The sequence below is a fragment of the Gymnogyps californianus genome, chromosome 1 (genome assembly GCF_018139145.2).
Source record: "Gymnogyps californianus isolate 813 chromosome 1, ASM1813914v2, whole genome shotgun sequence".
Classification (NCBI taxonomy): Eukaryota; Metazoa; Chordata; class Aves; order Accipitriformes; family Cathartidae; genus Gymnogyps; species Gymnogyps californianus.
This window is the reverse complement of record NC_059471.1, coordinates 162697344-162718130: the sequence shown is the minus strand read 5'-3', so window position 1 is coordinate 162718130 and position 20787 is coordinate 162697344. Positions and strand designations below refer to the sequence as shown.

Sequence of the window (20787 nt, the reverse complement as noted above, 5' to 3'; positions counted from 1 at the left end):
AGTTTTGTTATCCAATTACACAAAGTATTAAGCATCTCATCATAATTAAAGCATTTTTGTCATCTCATATAGATTTTTTCTAAGTTTAACCCTAACTCTTTTTGCTTTATGGTAATTCTCCTGGGAGTAATTACTAAATTTCCATAGCAGTAATTTGGGTAGCATAAGAGCATGTAAACTCAGCCTTGCTCTCTCCATAATGAAGATTTTGCCTAGAAATGTACTTTTTCCCCTTCACATTATTTAAAATATGACACATGATCAATAACATGAAACTGCAGAAAACTTTCTCATATAATTCTATTGATTTTTAAAAGAAATAATTAAACTAACTGTTAAAGACCAAGTTCATCAATACAATCCGACTCCTTTGTTCCCCCCTCCTGAGTAGGACAAATCAATCAGGGTCTCCTGGTTAGCATCACCAGTTTCCTGGAGCTATTGCACCACTCTGACAACATACTGAATAGCCATTTTATACCCTGTTGTTCTCTCCTTGCTCTCACATCCACCTGCACACATCCCCACAGCTCCAAATCACACCCTTCTCCTGAATCTTCTCTATTGCATTGTACATTCCCCAAAACCTCCATCTCCCTTCTCTTTTACGTGCTCCCTCAGTTTGCTTCTTCCTACACCATCAGGTTCCTTTGCAAAATAATGAATGCAATTTTAGGAAAGACATATTGTATGATAGAATGCCAAATTGTGTTAAATGCCAAATTTCTTTCCACTTTGATGACAGAAGCATATCTGCAAATTAGCACCTCTGCTCAGACCGTACTTTAACAACAGGACTTTACTACTAACTAGTTGTCTGCAAGGCAAAGCAGGCCCCTGGTAGAAGGTGAAATGCGAAAGCCAAAAAAAGCCTCCCGGGCTTCCTCTGAAAGCAAAGCAGCTTCTCCATAGGGATGGCTGGCTCTCATTTTCTCTCATACTCTGACGCCCTTAAGACCTGTGCCATAGTTGCAATAAAATCTCTCCCCAAGTGAATTTGCATATACCTCAATTTCTCTTTCACTTCCAGTGATCCCACCAATGCCTTCATCAAACAGCTGGCAACTTGTGCTGCCACCGAGAGCTGCTCCTGCACCCAAGTGGTTGGAGCGAGGAACCTCTTCTGTGGCAGAGACAGACCGTAAATCTGGCAGTATGGGATTGGCGACTGGGGAGGTACGCCACGGGTATGTGCAGCCGGAGGAGGGATTCTTTGGAGTTTCTTGACAAAGGTCACGTAAAATGTTCATGGAGTTGGTTGTATTCAAGGGACACTGCAGCGTGTGTGTAGGTCCCAGATGACACTCTGATTATCCACCTCTGCAAGAAGTGAGAAAAAGCCTTCAAAAATTTAGGTTGGTAAGACTCAAATTTAATACATTCTGCAAAATGCACTCTTCTTTACATGGAACAACAGATTCAAAACATGAACAGCAGTTTATGCTGAAGAAATGGCTAAACACTATGGGAGAATTACAGGATTTGGAGCAATGCACAGTCTAAATCAGACACAGTTAGCATGGTGGAGCACAGCAGCCCTAACAGATCCATTACTCCCCACTCAGCAGAGTCACAAACACTTCTTTACTGACAGAGACATTCATCCACAACATTCCTAAGATCTATTGGTGTTTGCAAGTTGCAGGATTTTCCTGAGAGGAGCAGGAATTAGTGTGTGCCTACATTTGACAATGTTATTTCAAGTCCAAGATAGGTTACAGATAATTTATAAATCTCCCTGAAAAATAATGCTCTTTCTGGAGGTGCTTTTATCTATTCAACAGCCATGCAACTTGATGGCCCGAGAAATTACTTTCTACAAATTGTTTTATTTTAAAAATAACTTTTTAATATGTATTTCAAAGGCTTATTTACAGTAAGTACAATCATTAACTGTTAGGTACACAGGCAGATGTGCAGATCAGCACACACATGTAGCTCTCAGGTTAATGTTATCTTCAGCTGCTTACATAGTTCCGAAATCCAAGATTTGTCCCAGTTGACATGGCTCTAACAGGTGTAATTGGAACAACAGACGTAATTGGTGTTACAGATCAGAACAACATCAAAAGTATTCATCAGTTCTGTGTCTACACTTAACAAGCCTTCCTTCTAACAATTTACACTGTACATATCACTGTAATGCGTGAGCATCTAACAAAGGGTTCCATCCAAGATTAGCAGATTCTCTTAAATAAGTGAAACTCGATACACTAAACTCTGTAAAAGCATTGACTTTTTGTCATGTTTAAAAAATAAAATTATGGCACGTCTTGGCTGCCTTTCAAGTGCCAAATTCAAACCCTAGTGCATGCACCCAGCTCCCATTAAAAGCAACGAGAGATGCAAGACACTGTCCATTTAGCCTTCACTAAGTGAAATGAAACACAGAAAAGAAAAAAAGAAAAAAAAAAAAGCAGATTTCGCTAAACGTTACACAGCAACAGAGCCAGAGGTTGAACTCAGGAACCCTGACTACCACCCCACATGATTTTGACTACATCCACTGTGGGGAATCAGGACAAACCGGGGAAGAGGCAATGATTGATTAGAAAGCAAAATGGATTAGGAAGCAGTGACATTATAGTGGGTCAAAAATAGACAATATAGGAAGAGAAGAAAAAAAGAAAGAAAATTGAGAATAACAGACGAAGAATACTGAAAGCTACCATCGGAAAGGAAGTAAGATGATGTGATGCAACAGCAAGCATAACTAAAAGGAGCACTGATGAGAGGCATTTTTCAGGCATGTTAAATAGCTGATTGTCAAAATATTTTCAGTAAATACACAGACACCATGTTTGCCTCTAGTAGGTGTATTTACTACTGCATACAATGGCCTGGGTGGTAGGCTGATGTTGAGGGAAGACAACTCTTCTCTTTACTCCTCATCCATCCTAGCCCCTAATCACATTTGCAGCTGCCTCAAAAATATTGTCACAGAGCATTAGTTACTGACTGCACTTGGCAAAACCCAAAAGGCAGCTGTGATCATGCCCTCAGAGTTTTGAAAAGGAGAATTACTTTAAATTCCGTATAAAAGCCATACAAAGATTTCAGACTTGCCATAGGGCAGACTCTTCAAAAATACATTGCTGAAGTTGCTGGCACTTACAGCATAAACCAGAAAGGTGCTGTGACTGTCCCAGAATCAGACACCTCACACCTAGGTGACAACCAGCAGCTCACCAGTGGAGTCCAGCACAACCAACATGGCCCTGCTTCCTAAGGTACAGGCGGGCTCAGAACAGGAGATTGGAATGGACATTTGGGACAAAAAGAAGGGAATGTGGAAGACAGCAAGAATGGGTATGTCCAACCTCCTGAGCCCTATCTGTCCTTTCTGAAATTACCAAACACTCCAATAAGCTGAAAGACCAGATGAGATGTTTTTCCCTGCTGCTGGCCTATTTTGCATATGCCTGAATAAGGCCCAAACACATCCTTATCCTTAAAATACTAAAAGTGTTCTCCACAGGCTTCAGATAAACTACCTCCCAACCAAACCCATCTTCCTGACTACCAAAACCCCTCCTTCCAGGGCTCTATAAAAATCAAAGCTGTCTGGCACACTTTATTCCCCCAAAACAGCATTTATCAAAGCTTCATTTTTAAAATCTGACTGTTGTGAAACTACTGCTAAAGGGGAAAAAATGGGGCCCTGGTCTCAGCAGTTGCATCTATGTATCTGGAGAGGGACCAGGCAGAAGCCTTGCTGGTGGCACTGACAAAATTCATCCCTCCAAGGGCACCAAAACAGATGGATCCACACAGCAGAGGGATGAATCCACCCCCATGTCCTACAACAGCTCAACATCAGCACTAATCAAATCAGAAGGAAAATGCACACAGAAAAGGTTGCTTTGCTTTTTTATCCCTCAGTACCCAAGCCTTTTGCATTCCACTTCCCAGCCCCAGTCTTGGAAACAGCCATCAACTGTCCATACCCTCCATCACTTGACAACTACAGCCAGCTACAGGGATCTGCATCCCTGGAGGGCTGAGTCTCCTGAGGAGGATCAAAGATGCAGAGAAGGGTCATCATGAGCTGTGGCTACAGATCTGCTCGATGTGGTAGATCTCTTTGGGACAGTCAGCAGACAAGATGAGAGGCGCATCTTCTGTTATCACAACATCATCCTCAATGCGCACACCAATGCCACGAAACCACTCTGGGGCACTCACATCATCCTCAGGGATATAAATGCCTGAAAGAAGGAAGGGAATTAAAACATATGTCCTGGTTTCAGCTGGGATAGAGTTAATTTTCTTCTTAGTAGCTGGTATAGTGCTGTGTTCTGGATTTAGTGTGAGAATGATGTTGATAACATGCTGATGTTGTTGCTAAGTAGCGCTTATCTTAAGCCAAGGGCTTTTCAGTTTCCCATGCTCTGCCAGCAAGCAGGTGTACAAGAAGCTGGGAGGGAGCATAGCCAGGACAGCTGACCTGAACTAGCCAAAGGGGTATTCCACACCATAGAACGTCATGCCCAGTATATAAACAGGGGGGAGTTGGCCGGGAGGAGCAGACTGCTGCTTGGGCATTGGTCAGCAGGTGGTGAGCAATTGCATTGTGCATCACTTGTCTTTTCTTGGGTGTTATTTCTTTTTTTTTTTTTGTTATATTCCTTCTCATTACAATTATTATTATTATTATATTATTATAATTCTTAGTTAGTAGTGTATTTCATTTTACTTCAGTTATTAAGCTGTTCTTATCTCAACCCCACTGGGAGGGGGGAGGGGGAAGCGGCTGCGTGGTGCTTAGCTGCTGGCTGGGGTTAAACCACGACAACATACAACACTCTCCAGAACAACACCTTTCCCTTACTGCACCACCATGAGAGCAGGGTTGGATTTTCAGCAACATAACAGGAGTTTGATCCTGAAAATTTTTAATAAGGAAAGCTACTCTTTCCCCTTGCTCATGGCAGTTGGTGGGCTAAGAAAGGAAAGTGTCCCTTAGTGCCTACAGACACTAGCATATGAATAAAAACTTCCCACAATTACAGCTGGCCTTTCCGCACTTCTTGCTCTCAATGGTATGTTCACAATGATGATTTTAACAATGTTCTGAATAGACAGAGAAAAGAGCCAAGCATTAAGCATCAGTTTTCAGCTGACAGCTCCAAATCCAGTGACAAGTAGAAAGAAAGATTCGTCGCGAAATGCCTAATTTGCAAAGCTAAGTTGTGAATGCCTGTAATTGCAGACTGCAATGCTTGAGACTTACGCTAACAGTGACTGGTAGTAGTTTAGTCTCAGTAACACAGAACACAGCATAAGTGAATTTAGCCTGCTTCTCTGCACTGCAATTGACCTGCGCTGCTGTGAGTCAAACAGTAGCAGTCTGAGGTCTATACTACTCTGCCTTCTGCTGCACAGAGACTTTCTGAGAGTTTACTCCCACAATTTGTTACCTTGGCTGTGTTTGGGAGGGAAATAAGGTTTTCTAATACTGTAATCATTTTCAATTTCGTCAGAAAGGACCTGAATGCTTTGGTCTGAGGGATCAACTAACTACTCAAAGCAATACCGTTATCCTCGGTGTTGGCAGGTTTTTGTCCACCACTGACTGCATCACTTTTTACCTGGTTCAATGGTTATCACCATGCCTGGCTGGAGCGGGAGCGATCGGGATACATCTGGGGTATCATGAACATCCATGCCCAAGTAATGGCCTACATGATGTGGGCAGTACTTTCGAACAGCCTAGCAGAAGACAAAACAAGTGTCATGGAGGCAGTTAAACACAGCCCAACTTCTTGTTCCAATACAAAAGATGGGGAGAAGAGACAGAATAGTTATATGCTTAACCAGCAATCTTACTGCCACGACTAGGTCACCAGGGGCTCTCTTCCATTTACCAGAACTGGATGGCTGTCAAAACCCACCTGTACCAGGTGCCTATTACGAGCATATTGCAGACTGCCTTCCCCCCTCACTGAAAAGAACAGCCCAAGCCCATCACCACCTCAGCACGTCAGGTAAGACTTTAGGTTTTGGCTCACTGAGCTTTGCTGCCCCAACCCTTTCCATCCCTTAAACATCCAAGCCCTATGTTGCTCCCATCAGCAGACCCTGACAACCGGCAGCAGCTGATACAGCTGCTATGTGATGTGGCAAAGAGGTCTCCTATGCACGACAGAGCAAATGCTGTGCCGATTTCACTCAGCAGCTACAGCAGGATATCAATCCACCTCTACAGGCCACTGACACCGCCTCCCCCTGCATCATCCTAATCCCCCTCCCTCCAGAGAGGAGCTTCTTGACAGCAGGAATCAAAGAGCTAATTCCTCCTCTGCCCCACGCTCCTCACATTCACTGGGGACTGAGCTGCAGACGCTGGTCTCATCTGGCTGTGCTGCCGCCTGCCGAGAGAAACCGGCATGATAGCCTCCATTGACAGGCGAGAACATGTGTTATTACTGCACTGACACTGTAGGACAATTAAATCTGGCAGAAATCTGTCCTGCTGCCAAAGGGGTAGTTCCGTCATCTTTCCTGTATTGGCATCAGCAATCATGCAGGTTTGCAGTGAGTGGGACTGCATAAACTTCTCTAACTGCAAACCAATCCTATTTTATCTGCTGGTTCTGCTCTAAGGCAGACCACTTTCCCAGTCTTGTTCACCAGGTAGCTCTGTGAATCCCAATACTGACACAAAACGGTGCAGAACAGGCAGCAGGCAGAATGACTGAGAAGAATGGGCTGCAACTTTTGGTGGCACTGCAGATTTATGCTATGTTAAACAGATCACAAAACTATGACTAATTGCCTGCAGCCAGCCCTGGACCCAGAATTTTGTGTTAGTGCCAATGTCTCTTAAAGGTCCCTTCAGACTGTCTGTACTCCAAAGCTGCATCTACACTAACAAATAGCACAGACCAATGGGAATGGATCTGCAGAGTGAAACAGCAAGTGCCGAGGAACAAATATTCACACTATGTGCCTGTAAGACTGGGGAGTTACTTCAGACCAAATTGTGCGCTGAACGGTTGAAACACATCTTCAAGTTTAGCCTTGTCTGAGAGAAATCCTGTCCTGCGCTGAGACCAGCCCACAACATGAATTAAAGCACAGTGTGTGGCGACAATTAGAAGATACCTCTCAAAAGCACATCCCTGAGCCAAACTAAAGCCACTAACATAACCCAAGGAGAAAACAGTCAGGCCTAGTAGGGGGAAGCTGGAGTAAAAAAACTTCCAAGTACCTTGAAGAAGAGGCTCTCAGTGATGCTGCTCTTTAGGATCCCCAACTCTTTCAGTTTCTGTCCAATAAGGCTCAGCATGAGGCTGTAGATATTTTCTAGACTCACGCCTGGGGAGCAGAGGCTCAGGCAGGACTTCTGGATATCCAGGACAGCCTGGTATAGTTCTGCTTGGGGTTTAGTGAACCTGAAAACCATTGAGAAAAGGAACAAAGGACATTTCTCACAATTAAACCTCTACCCAGAACCTATTTTGGGGACAGATTCAGTTCAATGTTGGAGCAGGGGAAGTCAGAAAGGAAAGCAACTGGCTCCTTATAAGAAATGCCAGACAAGGCATCGCTGCAACATGCCCTTCAATACACTGGGTAGAGGCAGGGTTTCTCAGCTGACAACCTAACCCCAAAGCAAAGCAAGGCAAAGCCACTGCAGGAAAAAGAGTGCACTTGAGCCAAAACATACAGGAATCAAACACACAGCCACAGGGACATCACACCAGCAAATTCACAGCTGACAGAGCCATGTACAGGTCAACTAAATGCCTGTTTTCTTACACACAACCAGAGTCAGCCAGAGCTGAATGCACAAAAGCCCTCTCTGCACTTTAAGCATGCTGTAATAGCTGAAAATAGCAGTAATCACACATATTCATGCAGTAATTAATGAGGCAGTGGGGAATACAGCTTCTTATCCTGAAAGATTAGTTTATATAATTTGATTACTCTGAAGAACAACAGAATGGGACACATGAAAACTACTCACACAGAGATTAAACACACATGCACTCAATCCATCAATTATTTAAGAGCTTCTCAAAGTTCTTCAAAACAGCCTTATCGCAGCATACCTTCCATTGACAGGCCAGGTACGCGTGATGTCACTTACGTAGCAGGAAGACTCACATCCACCATCTAGCAAGACCAGTTCACCATCCTGGAGAATAACAGGAAAAAATGCCCTGTGGGTCAGCCCGGCTATTAACTGAATTGTTTTTTCTGTCTGAGAGCAGGAAAGGAGATTATGTATTTATTTTTGCAAAGCAGCTGCAGAGATGTGAATTCCTTTTGCAGAACAACACTCCAGGTGCTACTGTTTATAAATAGGCTATTCCAGTTGGATTGTTTCTCTGCAAGGTAGTCTCTGACTGTTATGCTTATGTATAGCCTGAACTCTTAACACGCTTGATTTTCAAACACTTTGGAGTAAAAAAAGACATTTTCTTTGAACTATTCTGCACTCTGAGACATCAGTCCCATTCACACCTGGATCGCTTACTCCAGCAAATTACACCAGGGACTCCTTTCACTAGAAGTTCTCTGCTAGTGACCGAGACAGAAGGGTTTTGCAACAAAAACACAGATTTTTGAGCTACCCACAAGATCACTAACAGCTAAAGATTTAGCCTTGTCACAAGGTAGGAGGACCCAGCAAAATCACTTCTCTAACAGTGTATCACTACTGTAAATGCACTATTAAATAGCTTGTACCACCTTCCTTGTTCTCTTCTGCGACTTTCTTGACTGCTCTAAGATACACCTCTGAATCTATCTGGTGATGAAGAAAAAACTTTTGGACATGTGAACCTCCAATTCACTTCAGCAAAACTGTTCCATGTCAATGGAACTGCACATCTTCCAAAAAGCCACACAAAAAAGACAAAGGGCCAGGAACAAAACCACTGCCTTGCTTTCCCTCTTTAAAGGGGCTAACAACAAATAGAGCAGTGAGATCTGTAAAAAGTTTGGATTAAATTCTCTATGGATTTATACTACATGTAATCCAAGGCCTTTTATAGAGATTCACACCACAGATCCGTGACTGTGCCAGCAGCCATGACGTGGAATGACAAGGAATAATTCTAGCACGTTAAGGGAAAAAATAAGAAGCGGAATTTCACTGCTAGCACTATTTCCAGTGCTAGCTACTATCACTGTGTACAGTTAAGTGCCACAAACACTTACACAGTAGATAAACTAGCAGTGAGCAGATAGCACTATCCCACTGAATAGTTAAACTGTATTTTTAACTTTTTCAGAATAGCTGGTTCAATTCTTCAAGTAAAATATGAAATTATAGCACCTGCTCTCTTCCAAGCAATTAAACAAGCTAAGTAACAATTTATTGGCTAAGGGAGTTCAGCCTGTGGTTTGATTGTCCAGTAAGTGCCTTACGTCATGCATCTTGTCCTCTTTCTTTAAAGCTGAGTCCACTAAGTGGTGGACTGAATGAAGTCCACATGAGGCCATAAGCAGCCTTCAGATACCTTGCGAATTAGACACTTTGTTAGCCTATTTGGCAACAAGATCTGTAGGAAGTAGCACACAAAGGAAAAGAAAGAGTCAAGTTTATGGGTTTAACCTCCTACTTCACAGTTTTGAAAAATACAAGTGACAGTTATTTAACTGAACAACTTTAATAGAAGCAACTGGAGTTACATGAGCACACCTGACCTTGGATGACAGTACAACAAAGGAGGCTTCTTTCTGCCAAAAGCAGCCTGTCATATCTTTTGTATGTCTGTCTCTGCAGATCATTTCAAGGTCTGCTAGCATGCCAGCTTCAAGAAAAGACAATGCTAGTGGGAAAGTTTCATCCTGCATTAAGACAGAGGAAAAATATGCTCCTCTGAAAAGTGAATCGTGAGTAGAGCAGTGGGGGAATACTGCTCCTGAAAATACTTATCTGAATCTAAAGGTGTATTGTCAGGAAAGCTGGAGAGGGTTCAATTCAATAAATCTTCAAAATAAGACATGTTAATTTTCCTACAGCCATCTAATCCACCTCTCAACATTTAATGCTGATCCTTTCCCTCCTTGTTCCCCTTCCCTGCTTTGCTGGCCTACATGGAGTCCAAAATGCTTTTTAGCTTCGCCAGAGCAGGAATGCACTATCGCACCTTATGTTGCAAAGCGAGGCCAAGCAATGCAACTGGCAGCAGAAGACCCCTCACAGTGCCTTCACTCTGCCTGCTGCAGCGGTCCCTCTCTTTTGTGAGGTTAGCAACCCACCCAGCACTGCACACTGCTGCACACGGTGTGGGAGCAGACATGCTCGCTAAATGAAGTTATTTGCAAGCTTGTTTGCAAGTCCTTCCACTGTTCAGAAAATACTGCAGCAAGTGCAAAGAGGAGAGAAAGAGACTAGATGGAGTGAAGTTAATCTGTCACTGACAGTAAAACTAACCAGGGCAGGATTCCTTTCCCCTGCTCACTTGAAAATACATATTTAAGTGTTTTGATCTGTTAAGTCAAAACAAAGAGCAGCTAGGGGACACATAGGGGACAGTGTGTCACAGCACTGCATTTTAAGTTACTGGACAACATATGGTTTACCTTGATGAGCTGATTGTTCTTCACATAGTGCAAAGTGTTTGATCTGTTGCCACCAGCAACAACAGGCGGGTACGCCAAGATGTCAGCACCACGAGCCCGGCACTCGAATTCAAACTGGAATACCAATTCAGAGAGGAGGAGACTGTTAGTGCTGACTCAGGTAATTAACTGCCCTGGGGCTATTATAATTCATGTCCTACAACTGTTTTCTTAATTTGTACAACACTAGTGAAACTGGAAAGTGAGTTCACTAAATGAAAGCAGCCTTGAAGGTTTTCCAAGAACACTGGAAAAAAAAAATACAGAACTATCCACTTTTCAAGAGAGTGTTTTAAGCCTGCATCTGGTCTCATGAAAGCTCTTTCTGGTGCAAGCTGCTCAATACTGTATCAAACATTCATTACGTTGTCATAAATCCAGGTGAGGATTTGTTCTTATATAAAGTAATGCTCTTAGTTGCCATACAACTTTGCGAATTTTCAAAGATCCTAAATGTCAGCATGACAACAGTCACGTTTTGTTGTTGTCTTTTAAAATAACAAAGTACCAGCATATTTACAGCAGTATCTATTTTCATGACTCTGTTGAACTAAGGTTTGAAAGCATGCACTACCTTGATGTCTGAGGAGAAGAAAAAAAAAAAGGCACTGTAAGCCTCAAGATCTTTACCTTTCTTGAGTGATGAAGCTGATGAAAGCATGGAAATGCATAAACTTACATCTATAAAGACCCTCTATATCCTCAATATATTAATAACATGTCTTTTCTATAATTACCAAAACCACATGGGACAGAACACTTCAGGATGCCTACATGTAGTAAAGTAGGTTTTACGATCCTGATCTGGAGTGAAAAATTGATCTGTAAAATACACTTTAATTAAAATAATTTTCTTTACAAGTCAGTACTACTGCTCAGTGCCATGTGAGCACAGGCCCACCTATGTCATAACAGAGGGTTAAATCCTGCTGATGTTTCTCAAAGAGGCATCTCACTGCAATTCCTTGCAAAATTCCCTACCAAATGTACAGGCCAATTAGTCCTTATTTTATAACTGAGAGGCATCCACGCTGCTTCAAGATAGCTGTGGTAATCTGACGTAGTAAGAGGCTAGAGTCAAGAGAAGCAGGCTTTACAAATAGGTGTTATAACTACCTAAATTCTGTACAATAGAACTGTATTATAGAATAAGATAATAACTATGTCTGATTGTTTAGCAGGTTTTGTATTTAAATACAGCAGAAAAAGACATCAATAGCAGATAAACTTAGACAACCACTACGTTCCTTCATGTCCTGGTTTTGGCTGGGATAGAGTTAATTTTCTTCCTAGTAGCTGGTACAGTGCTGTGTTTTGGATTTAGTGTGAGAATAATGTTGATAACACACTGATGTTTTAGTTGTTGCTAAGTAGCGCTTATCTTAAGCTAAGGATTTTTCAGTTTCCCATGCTCTGCCAGCAAGCAGGTGTGCAAGAAGCTGGGAGGGAGCATAGCCGGGGCAGCTGACCTGAACTAGCCAAAGGGGTATTCCATACCACAGAATGTCATGCTCAGTATATAAACAGGAGGGCGTTGGCTGGGAGGGGCGGATCGCTGCTCAGGCATCGGTCAACAGGTGGTGAGCAACTGCATTGTGCATCACTTGTCTTTCTTGGGTTTTTTTCCTCTTCTTTTTTATGTTATATTCCTTTTCATTACTATTATTTTATTATTATTATTATTGTTGTTGTTATGATTATGTTTTATTTTATTTCAGTTATTAAGCTGTTCTTATCTCAACCCACGAGTTTTACTTCTTTTTTTCTGGGAGCGGGGAGGAGTAAGCGAGCGGCTGTGTGGTGCTTAGTTGCTGGCTGGGGATAAACCACAACACTTCAATACGGGTACAGGAAGTAGAGCTGAAGAATTCCTCACACTGACTTTTTGATGTGTCCTAGGAACCACAAGAGTTGGGTGAAGGAGAAACGTGCTACAGTGGGAGGCACATTAGAGACAGATCTGACATTTCTAGTTTCCTGTCAGGATAAACAACATCCCTTCTATCTCACCTCCAACCATGAAGTACTCACCTTTGCATACAGAAAGGCTTCGTCCACTGGGGATTTGCTGGCAAACATTGTCTCTGTGAAAGCCTATGACAAAGAAGGGCCTTTCAGTTAGCAAAGGAGCCTGAACTTGAGGGAAGGGGTTTTTTTTTTTACCTGCTGTCTTTTGAGGAAGGCCTAAAATCAGCTGGCCCAGAACACAGGAACCAGAGGCGGCTGAAATGGCAGAATGCTATCAAGACTAGAACCAATTAAGCTCTGTTCCCCGTGAAACTGTATTTAGGGGCTGATTGACGCTAGTTTTTGAAAAAGAACTAGATGATTGAAGCTGATCCCATGGGTTGGCATTTTACGAGTTGTCTCACCTATGGATTCCCTCACATGTAATAGGAGTGCCTTATGCAGCTTTTCCTTCAGAGAAGGACAAGCTGTGCCTCTCTTTTCTATTTGGCTATCTATTTTAATAATATTTACAAAAACATAATTGCATTTAAGGTATCTGTCAGATTTGTTTAAAATTGGCCAATGAGTTCAAAAGGTATTTGAGGGAGAAGGGGGAATACGGAGACATACACAGGCAACGTGTTCACAAAAATCCTGTTTCCTCAAAATCAACAGGATAAATGGGAAAGAAAATGGCATGGGGAAGGAGACGGGAAGCTGGGAAGAGAGTGAAGAGGCTGCCCCTGTTCCTGAATAGATATTGCTTTTAAACAAAGTCTAACAGCTGCTGGCTTGTCTTTGTTGGAGTTACGCTCATTAAGAGAAGCTGGTAGTCCAAGCAGTCTTCCTGTTTCTCCTTGTCATGTGGAAGGGAGCTGAGCCCAGCCAATGGTTGACACACAGCAGTTCAGTAACAGATTAGACCAAAGCTATCCTTCCAACTCATGTCACCCCATCAACAGCTCTCTCCCCGTTCTTCTTTAAAGGAATGCACTGGTTCATTTGGAGACCACACGACCCCATACCTCTGCTGTCACCCGTCCAGCTATCTTCATCCTTTCAATCTCTGCAGGAGATTTGATCAGCCGAAGGTTTTGCACCAGATGTCGGATGCCCCGGATGTGGTTTTTGTTCCGAGCTTTTATCTCAGCCAGGGGCTGCATGTAGTCAGAGTGCAGCTCTGTATGCACTGGTTTCGTCAAGTCGTACCAAACAATGTTTGACTCACCTGGAATACAAAACAACAGCTAACACAGACGAAAAAAAATGTAGAAATGTCCTCCCCATACTGAACAAACTCACTCCTCCTAAACTAGACCTATTACTGTAGCTGAGAAATTAATTTCCTCTGAATCTGCATTTACAGACCATATAGACACTTTCACTGTCACAGGATACTAGCAATCTCTTCAAAATTTGGAAGACTACCAATTCACAGCACGTAGATTTGACAAATCCTCACTTCTATGCAAATATTGGGTTTTACGATCATCACTGAATATATGTATCTTGCACAGACCCATTCAGAGTTTGCGTATCAAAGTTTCACTTGTGTAAGCTAAGTAGCCATTGCACTGCAGTGGCGCATGTTCTGAATCGTTCTCTCATTTAGCCTGTCCCCCTGATGCTGTAAGGCAATTTACCTTTTACCCATCGCGTAGAATCAAGGTCATTATCAGCTACGTTTCAGAATATCTTTGGGGAACAACTGCTTATTCCAGCCATTCAGAGAAGATGAACTTACTGAGGACAAACGTATTTACCTATGTGGAAATTTATTTAGAACACCAGAGTCAGCGCCCACATTGTCCCCACAGGAGCATTTTAAATGGGAATGAGTAGAAAAGCCATGCTGAGTCACAGCTAATGTCCACCTAGGCCCTCCTTCTTTGGTGACAGTAGCCATTAGCAGGTGCTAATGTCTCTCAGGTGCAAAAAGTCTCTAAGAAACTGGGCATTTATGAAAGAGTATTTCCCTCAGCACATCCTCCCCACTTCTGGTTTCTTCATTTCAAGGCTGCATCTTCGTAACAGTGATTAATTGCTTTTCACGGACCTCTCCCCCAGAGAACTAAAAACTTTTGAATCCATTTATACTTTTGACATTCCAAACCTTCCATGAATGATCTACAACTTAAAAGGTGTCAAAACCTGCTATGTGATCATTCCATTCAGTGTTCCCTTTGTTGGTAAATTATGAAAAATAGCAACTAATCATTCCTACTCATCCTCTCTGTGCTTTCCGTAACCATACACATCTCTCATACCTTACCTTCTGTTTTCTTTTTCAAACTGAGCAGGTTTGTCCAGTATGTATCTCACACACACTCCATACTTTCGATCATCCTTGTTGCCCTTTCTGTGACTTTTCTATTTTCAATATATCCTTTTTTGAAACAAAATAACTAGAATCTGAGATAGTATTTAAGACTCCAGAATTCATTCTATTTGTTTGTGTAATCCCCCAAACACTTGCCCTTTTTATATCGTCATAAGCCTGCAGCTTCATTTTATAATGCATTTAAGTTCACCCTGGATTATACGTATTGAGGCTACATGGTGATGTTAGATGCAGAACACGTCTAAAGGACAGCAATGTTCATATTTCAAGAGTAATTCAACATCTAGCTAAAAAAGGTGAACGGACTAACAACCTCCCTGTGTGGATCATTTTCCAAGTCTATTATGAATAAAATACCTTCAAGTTTCCTATGCTTTGTCTGGTTCTGGCTCTGTCAGCAGAAAGATATGACTAAAACAGTAACATGGTTTGCAACGCTCTCTTGTTTATTCTGTTCCTTACGTTTCACAGATGTGCACACTGGCTTTCACATGGGCACACAAGAAATTCAGAGGGGAGGAAAAACTATTATTTTCAAAACTACATTTCCATTGGTGACCCTCAAGAAGCTAACAAGAACTTCCAACTGTCTTTGTCATACTGTCATACCCCCTGCACCTCCCCAAGTTCATGATAGTCTTGAAGTGGTGTCACAGACCACCTTCCATACCCATACCATTCAGACCCTGCAAACCATGTCTCATTTCATTCCCCCTCCATTTTTCGTTACCTTTCAGCTTGGCCACCAACTGCCTGAACTCCTCAATGGTGTATGCTTCATCTACTCCTGTGAGAGCAATTGCCCCATCCGTGCCTGATCTGGGCCCGTCCCACAGCTCTCGGCTTGGATCTCTCCGGGGCACAAAAAGTATGGATTTGTGGGAGGGCAGCGCTTTGCCAGGAATGCTCTGCAGCACCAGGATGCTGTCAGGCTCCTGGAACCCACACAGGTACAGGAAGTTAGTGTCCTGGTGGAAAACATAGGGGATGTCATTGCTCATGTAGTACGTGGGGTTGGATAGCAGAATCACTGTGTGGTCCAATCCATTCCAGCCATGGGCTTCTTTCTGGATCAACGCCATCAGTTTGTGTCGGCGAAGAGCATATTCCACCTGTGACAATCCTGGGGTTACCTCTCCTACGAATACGAAACAAATCAGATCGAGAAATTAAGGCACTCATGATATTTTACTAGTTGCATGCCTGATTCCTGCCTACTACCTGATGCCTTTCACATGCATGGCTTCGTTGTGGCCCCTCATTAGCCTTTCCATTGCTCTCTCATGCATCTCTTCAGCTTTCATCCCTACAGCACATGCTCACTCAATCTGCTCCTGCATCATGCAAAGACAGAAATTTATTTTAACAGATCGGATTTTCTGTTATGTATTTCTGTGCAAAAGCAGAAATCACAAAACCTGATAGATTTAGACAAACATCCAAAACAAATGGATGTTTTCAGAAAGACATGTAAAAAAAGGGGAAGGGGCAAGGCAAACTGGACTTTGACTGCTGAAAACTGATGGGTTTTATAGCATCTGGACATTGAACAGAAGATTACCTCCTGAGGTTGAGCATTAATTTCCTCAGATAAAGCTAGAATGTCAATTCAAATACACACTAAGTCAACTCATAAAGTAACTTGTTCTAAACCATAAGGGGTGGATTGAGTGTTATAGATACTGGGAGATCAGGCAGAAACACAGAAGTTGCAGAGTCTAACAGGTCACAAGATTCCAGGCAGAAACAAACCACGAACTACAGGCTGGCAGCAGACTCCAATTAAGAGAAGGAATCTTCTCCAGGGCAGTTGTAGCTTTTCTCAATAATTAACAATTCGTATTTTTCCGAAGTTAAATACTATATTCCTAATGGGACTAACTAAACAAATGATCTCTTAAAGTATGTTTTAAACTGCTCCAGTCATGAAGAATACGAAGTACAGCGATCAAGATACTCACCAAAACCAGACTGAAGTTGAAAGAACAACCAATAACCGCTTAAGTACGTATTTTTAAAAATGTGAGACTCCTTAACTATGATTTAAATTAATACACAAGCCTTAATCAGTACTTTGGCTAATACCCTATTTTAACATAGATTGCATTTTCATACTGTTAACTTTCTACTTTCATAATCTTTTCTTCCTCTTTAATGTATTATGCAGTGACAATTCTAGAATAAAAATTGAAATTTGACTTGTACTGTAAGTGGATTCTTGCATGGGTGGGGTGGGAGGGGGAAGATCTATCCAGAATGTTTTTCTCTTGACAAAAGAGAGTTTAAGAAAATTACATATGTTGTATTTGCATTAAACTTTACACCTTTTCAACACCATACATCCCCAACATCTATTTGGTGTAAAAGTCTTTTTTTTTTTTAAAGAAAAAAAACAAAACCACCAAATTTGTTTTACTCTGTAGATCTAGAAATGACAGAGAACACAGAAACTGTTTCAATGCAATCTGACCCCACATTTCTGCAATATTATACTGCAAATTTCCTATGCTCTGCTGCATTCCAGTCAGCTAACTACCACAAACAGTCCAGTGAAGTTTAGAAGCTGCACTAGGGTGGAACATGGGAATCCCATTTGTCTTCTGATTGCAAGGCCTGGAAATTCTCTTTGCCTTAAAGGCATTTGCTTTTTAAAACAATAATTGCAATAAAACAATGTTGTATTATTTGAAGGAAAACGCCACTCCTTTATTAAATGGAAAATTACTATGGGCAGCTAGAATTAATCTCCAGTGTTTCAGCTGTGAGTACTTTTAAAGTCTCAGCCTCATTTACTGTGAGCTGTTAATCAGTGCCCTGAGCAACCTGATCTAATATTGAAGTTAGCTCAGCTTTGAGCAGAGGGTGGACCTAATAACGTCCTGAGGTCCCTTCGGACCTGAATTATTCTACAGTTAAATATGTAAGTGCATGGTATATATTCATCTGTTCTCTCTGTATACCTATCTATGGAAAAAGAACACAGAACCAGAATGTTTTCCTGGACATAATCTTGAATATATTTTTACTTCAAATTTTGTTTAGATTTAATCATGGTCATCTCATACCTACATGCTCATTTTCATTAATCTCATAAAACTACACAACCTCAGCTTCTCTTTCATCACTACCTTCTAACTTTATAGCCACAAGTCTCTCTCTATTCTTTTCCTCACAGCTTGAATGCTCTTCTGAAGGGGGCATGTTCTTTAGACAAGTGGTGTCCAAATCTCACTAAATCTCTCCCTGATCTCCTTTTCTGAATGACACCTTTATTTTGTGACCCACAAGACATCAGATATAAAGCATTCTAGCAGTTCAGCTTGCACAAAGGACTCCCTCTTAATATAAACTGTATTGTATTTGCAGGACTATGAGCTCCCAAGATGCCACTGCCATGAAAGGTCTGCAGTACCAAAGTCAACGACACCAAGCACTCCATGAGAAAAAGGTAAAAAGCTAACATGTGAAGTCTATTTTTGGAATCAGTATCATCTCAGACAAGGAAATTAACTACTAAATATAATTACTGCCTAATGAAGTTAATCATAAACAGCTGAAATCATGGACACTTGTCTGATGCAGCAAATCAATACTCTGTCCTAGACATCTTAGAAAAATACAGGCAAGAATACTAATGATTGGCTCATACAGGGCCTGAACCTAACCTGGTTTGAGAAGGTGTGGGTGTGTGAAGGGGCTGGGCTGGCCCAAATACCGGTTTGGAATCTTCTTCTGCTGGGCAGGCTGGATGGAAAATCTTCGGCGAGCACATGCCTTGCAAACTAGAGGAAAAGAAACACCATGTCAAGGTAAAAGATCTTTCCAGTTAGCAAACTGCCAAATTATACTCCAGTCATCTGACTCTTAGTAGCATTCATTCACCTTACATGACATAAATAACCCTCCTTCTCAATTTGTTGTGTACCATAATAGTTTATGAAACAATATGCATACAACTCAACTAATGATCAAATATTCATAAAACAGATTGAAAGAAATTAACATATGCTAAGCCTGACAATTGAGCAGGAAAACCCAGAAAGCTATGTTGGTTTGCACGTGCCCCATTTCTACACCTGGTGCTCTCCCTCTCTTGCTTCCCTCAAACACCACAGGGCTTGAATATCATCTTTTCTTGACTATGCCTTCAAAAATACCATTCACATGGAACAATTATGCAGTTTTCAAGGCCTTTCCAGTTCTTTTTTCACTAATAATGCCACAAAGAAGCCATCAAATACCACAGGTTTATACAGTGATGCAATTTTTTTCCGTATGAAAGATACGCAGGAGTCCCTGTTTATGTATTTAACTTACTTGACAGTAGCATTAGCCAAACTGAAAACAGTTCCTTAGAAGCACACAGTTATGTATCCCTCTTCAAATCCACACACAGCCAAAGCAGACAAGTTTTAAAGAGAATTACAAGTATGCATTTGGGAGCTGGGGGTGTGCACAATAAGACAAGAGCTAAAATTAAATATCATCGTCACAAACTTTACCAACTTTGGAATTCTCAGCCACAGCCTTTTGCAGCTGAAGAATTGCTTATGCCTAGATACAAATCATCAGACACATGGAAGGAGATGGTAATCAGTTTCCTAACATCTACCAGCTGATGTTTTGGAAACTGGTTCTCTTTTATATCATTTACCACGTGCCTATTACAAAATCAATTCATGTTGCCATTGCACGGCACTGGATTCTTAGAACAAATGATAATCAACTTTTCACTAGCATAAGCAAGTACAACACAAGCAAAACAGCTGCCTGCCTTTCAGGGAACTCAGACTCAGAGACTTATAGTCAAACATATAGACTGTGGATTTTCTGTGGGAGCCTGGATGATTAGCCACTAATTGAAGATTACTTATGCATGATAACTGATAGTCATAAAGCATTCACTATGTGATGATTGACTGGAGTAACAGTCTGGCGACCCAGGCAGTGAAATACAATTACAGCTTTTTGTGCAGTTTAAAAAGAGAGTGTTTTCACCGTTTCTCTCCAGCTACGCAGAAAACAAACAGGATAGCTTGCAACGAGACAGGAGAACACAACAGGCATTAAATAAAGCAATATTCTGAAGACTGCAAGGAGCTTTCCACATCGTTGCTTTATTTTTCAAATAATAAGCCATTCTTCCCTCGGATTCAACCGTGACTGGGGCTACAACTTCGGTACCGGCGAGAGCTGCCTTCCCGCGCTCCTCACACCCGCAGCGAAACGGACGCGGCCTCACAGCCCGCCCGCCCCTGAGCGCCGCCGTGGTGCCGGGGGAAGACGGAAGGGCTCTAAGCACCGATAACGCTTAGCGTGCCCGGGGCAGACGGTTACCAGAGCCCCGGGGACGGAGGCAGCCACGGGCGCGGGGCGGCCCAGGTCCCAGCGGCACCGAGCGGGGCTGCACCGGTGAGGTGGAATAAGGCGCGTGGGGGGAGAAGGAGTCTCTGACCTGAGAAGCCGCGCCAGCCCCTCACCGCCGCGACAAGCCTCCGGGCCGGAAGGCGCGACATGTCGGAGGGACACGGCTAGCCCGGGGCTCGGCCGCCCGCCCGCACCCCCGCCGCCCGCCAGGCCCAGGCCCCCCTGCGCCGGCCCGGCTCGCGCATGGCGGGGCCTTCCCCCGCCACGGCGCCGCGCGCTGACACCATCAACGAGCGCGGGCGCCCGGCGCCGCCCGCCCCTCCCCGCCGCCAATGAGCGGCGCCACAACGGCTTAGGCGCCCGCGGAGGCCGCCTGTCTCGCCCGTAGGCGAGACGCGAGGAGGAACCCGGGTCCACGGCGGAACTCCGGTAGCGGGGATGGGGGGGAGGCGGACGACAACGCGGGGGGAGGGGGAAACGATGCCGCGCCTGGCGGGACTGGGCCGCTCGGCGGCCACCTCCGCTTCTAGAACGTTCCCGCCGCTGCG

General features: G+C 42.9%; 1 protein-coding gene across 2 annotated transcripts; it reads right to left on the bottom strand.

Annotated features, from left to right (window-relative positions):
* Positions 1-1115: 1115 nt before the first annotated feature.
* XPNPEP3 (X-prolyl aminopeptidase 3) lies at positions 1116-20434 on the bottom strand. Of its 2 annotated transcripts, XR_007767544.1 has the most exons (11): positions 20328-20434; positions 18538-18654; positions 15603-16010; positions 13557-13759; positions 12613-12675; positions 10543-10656; positions 8058-8143; positions 7214-7397; positions 5592-5712; positions 3948-4208; positions 1116-1320 (listed from the first exon to the last, which is right to left on the bottom strand). XR_007767544.1 is itself a non-coding variant. In XM_050908837.1 (10 exons), exons 1-10 carry the CDS (start codon positions 20386-20388, stop codon positions 4042-4044), a joined length of 1524 nt encoding a protein of 507 aa, XP_050764794.1. In that variant the 5' UTR covers positions 20389-20434; the 3' UTR covers positions 3859-4041. The 2 variants fall into 2 exon arrangements, 1 of the variants encoding a protein (XP_050764794.1); XM_050908837.1 differs by lacking the exon at positions 1116-1320 and having other exon boundaries at positions 3859-4208.
* Between the last annotated feature and the right edge of the window lie 353 nt (positions 20435-20787).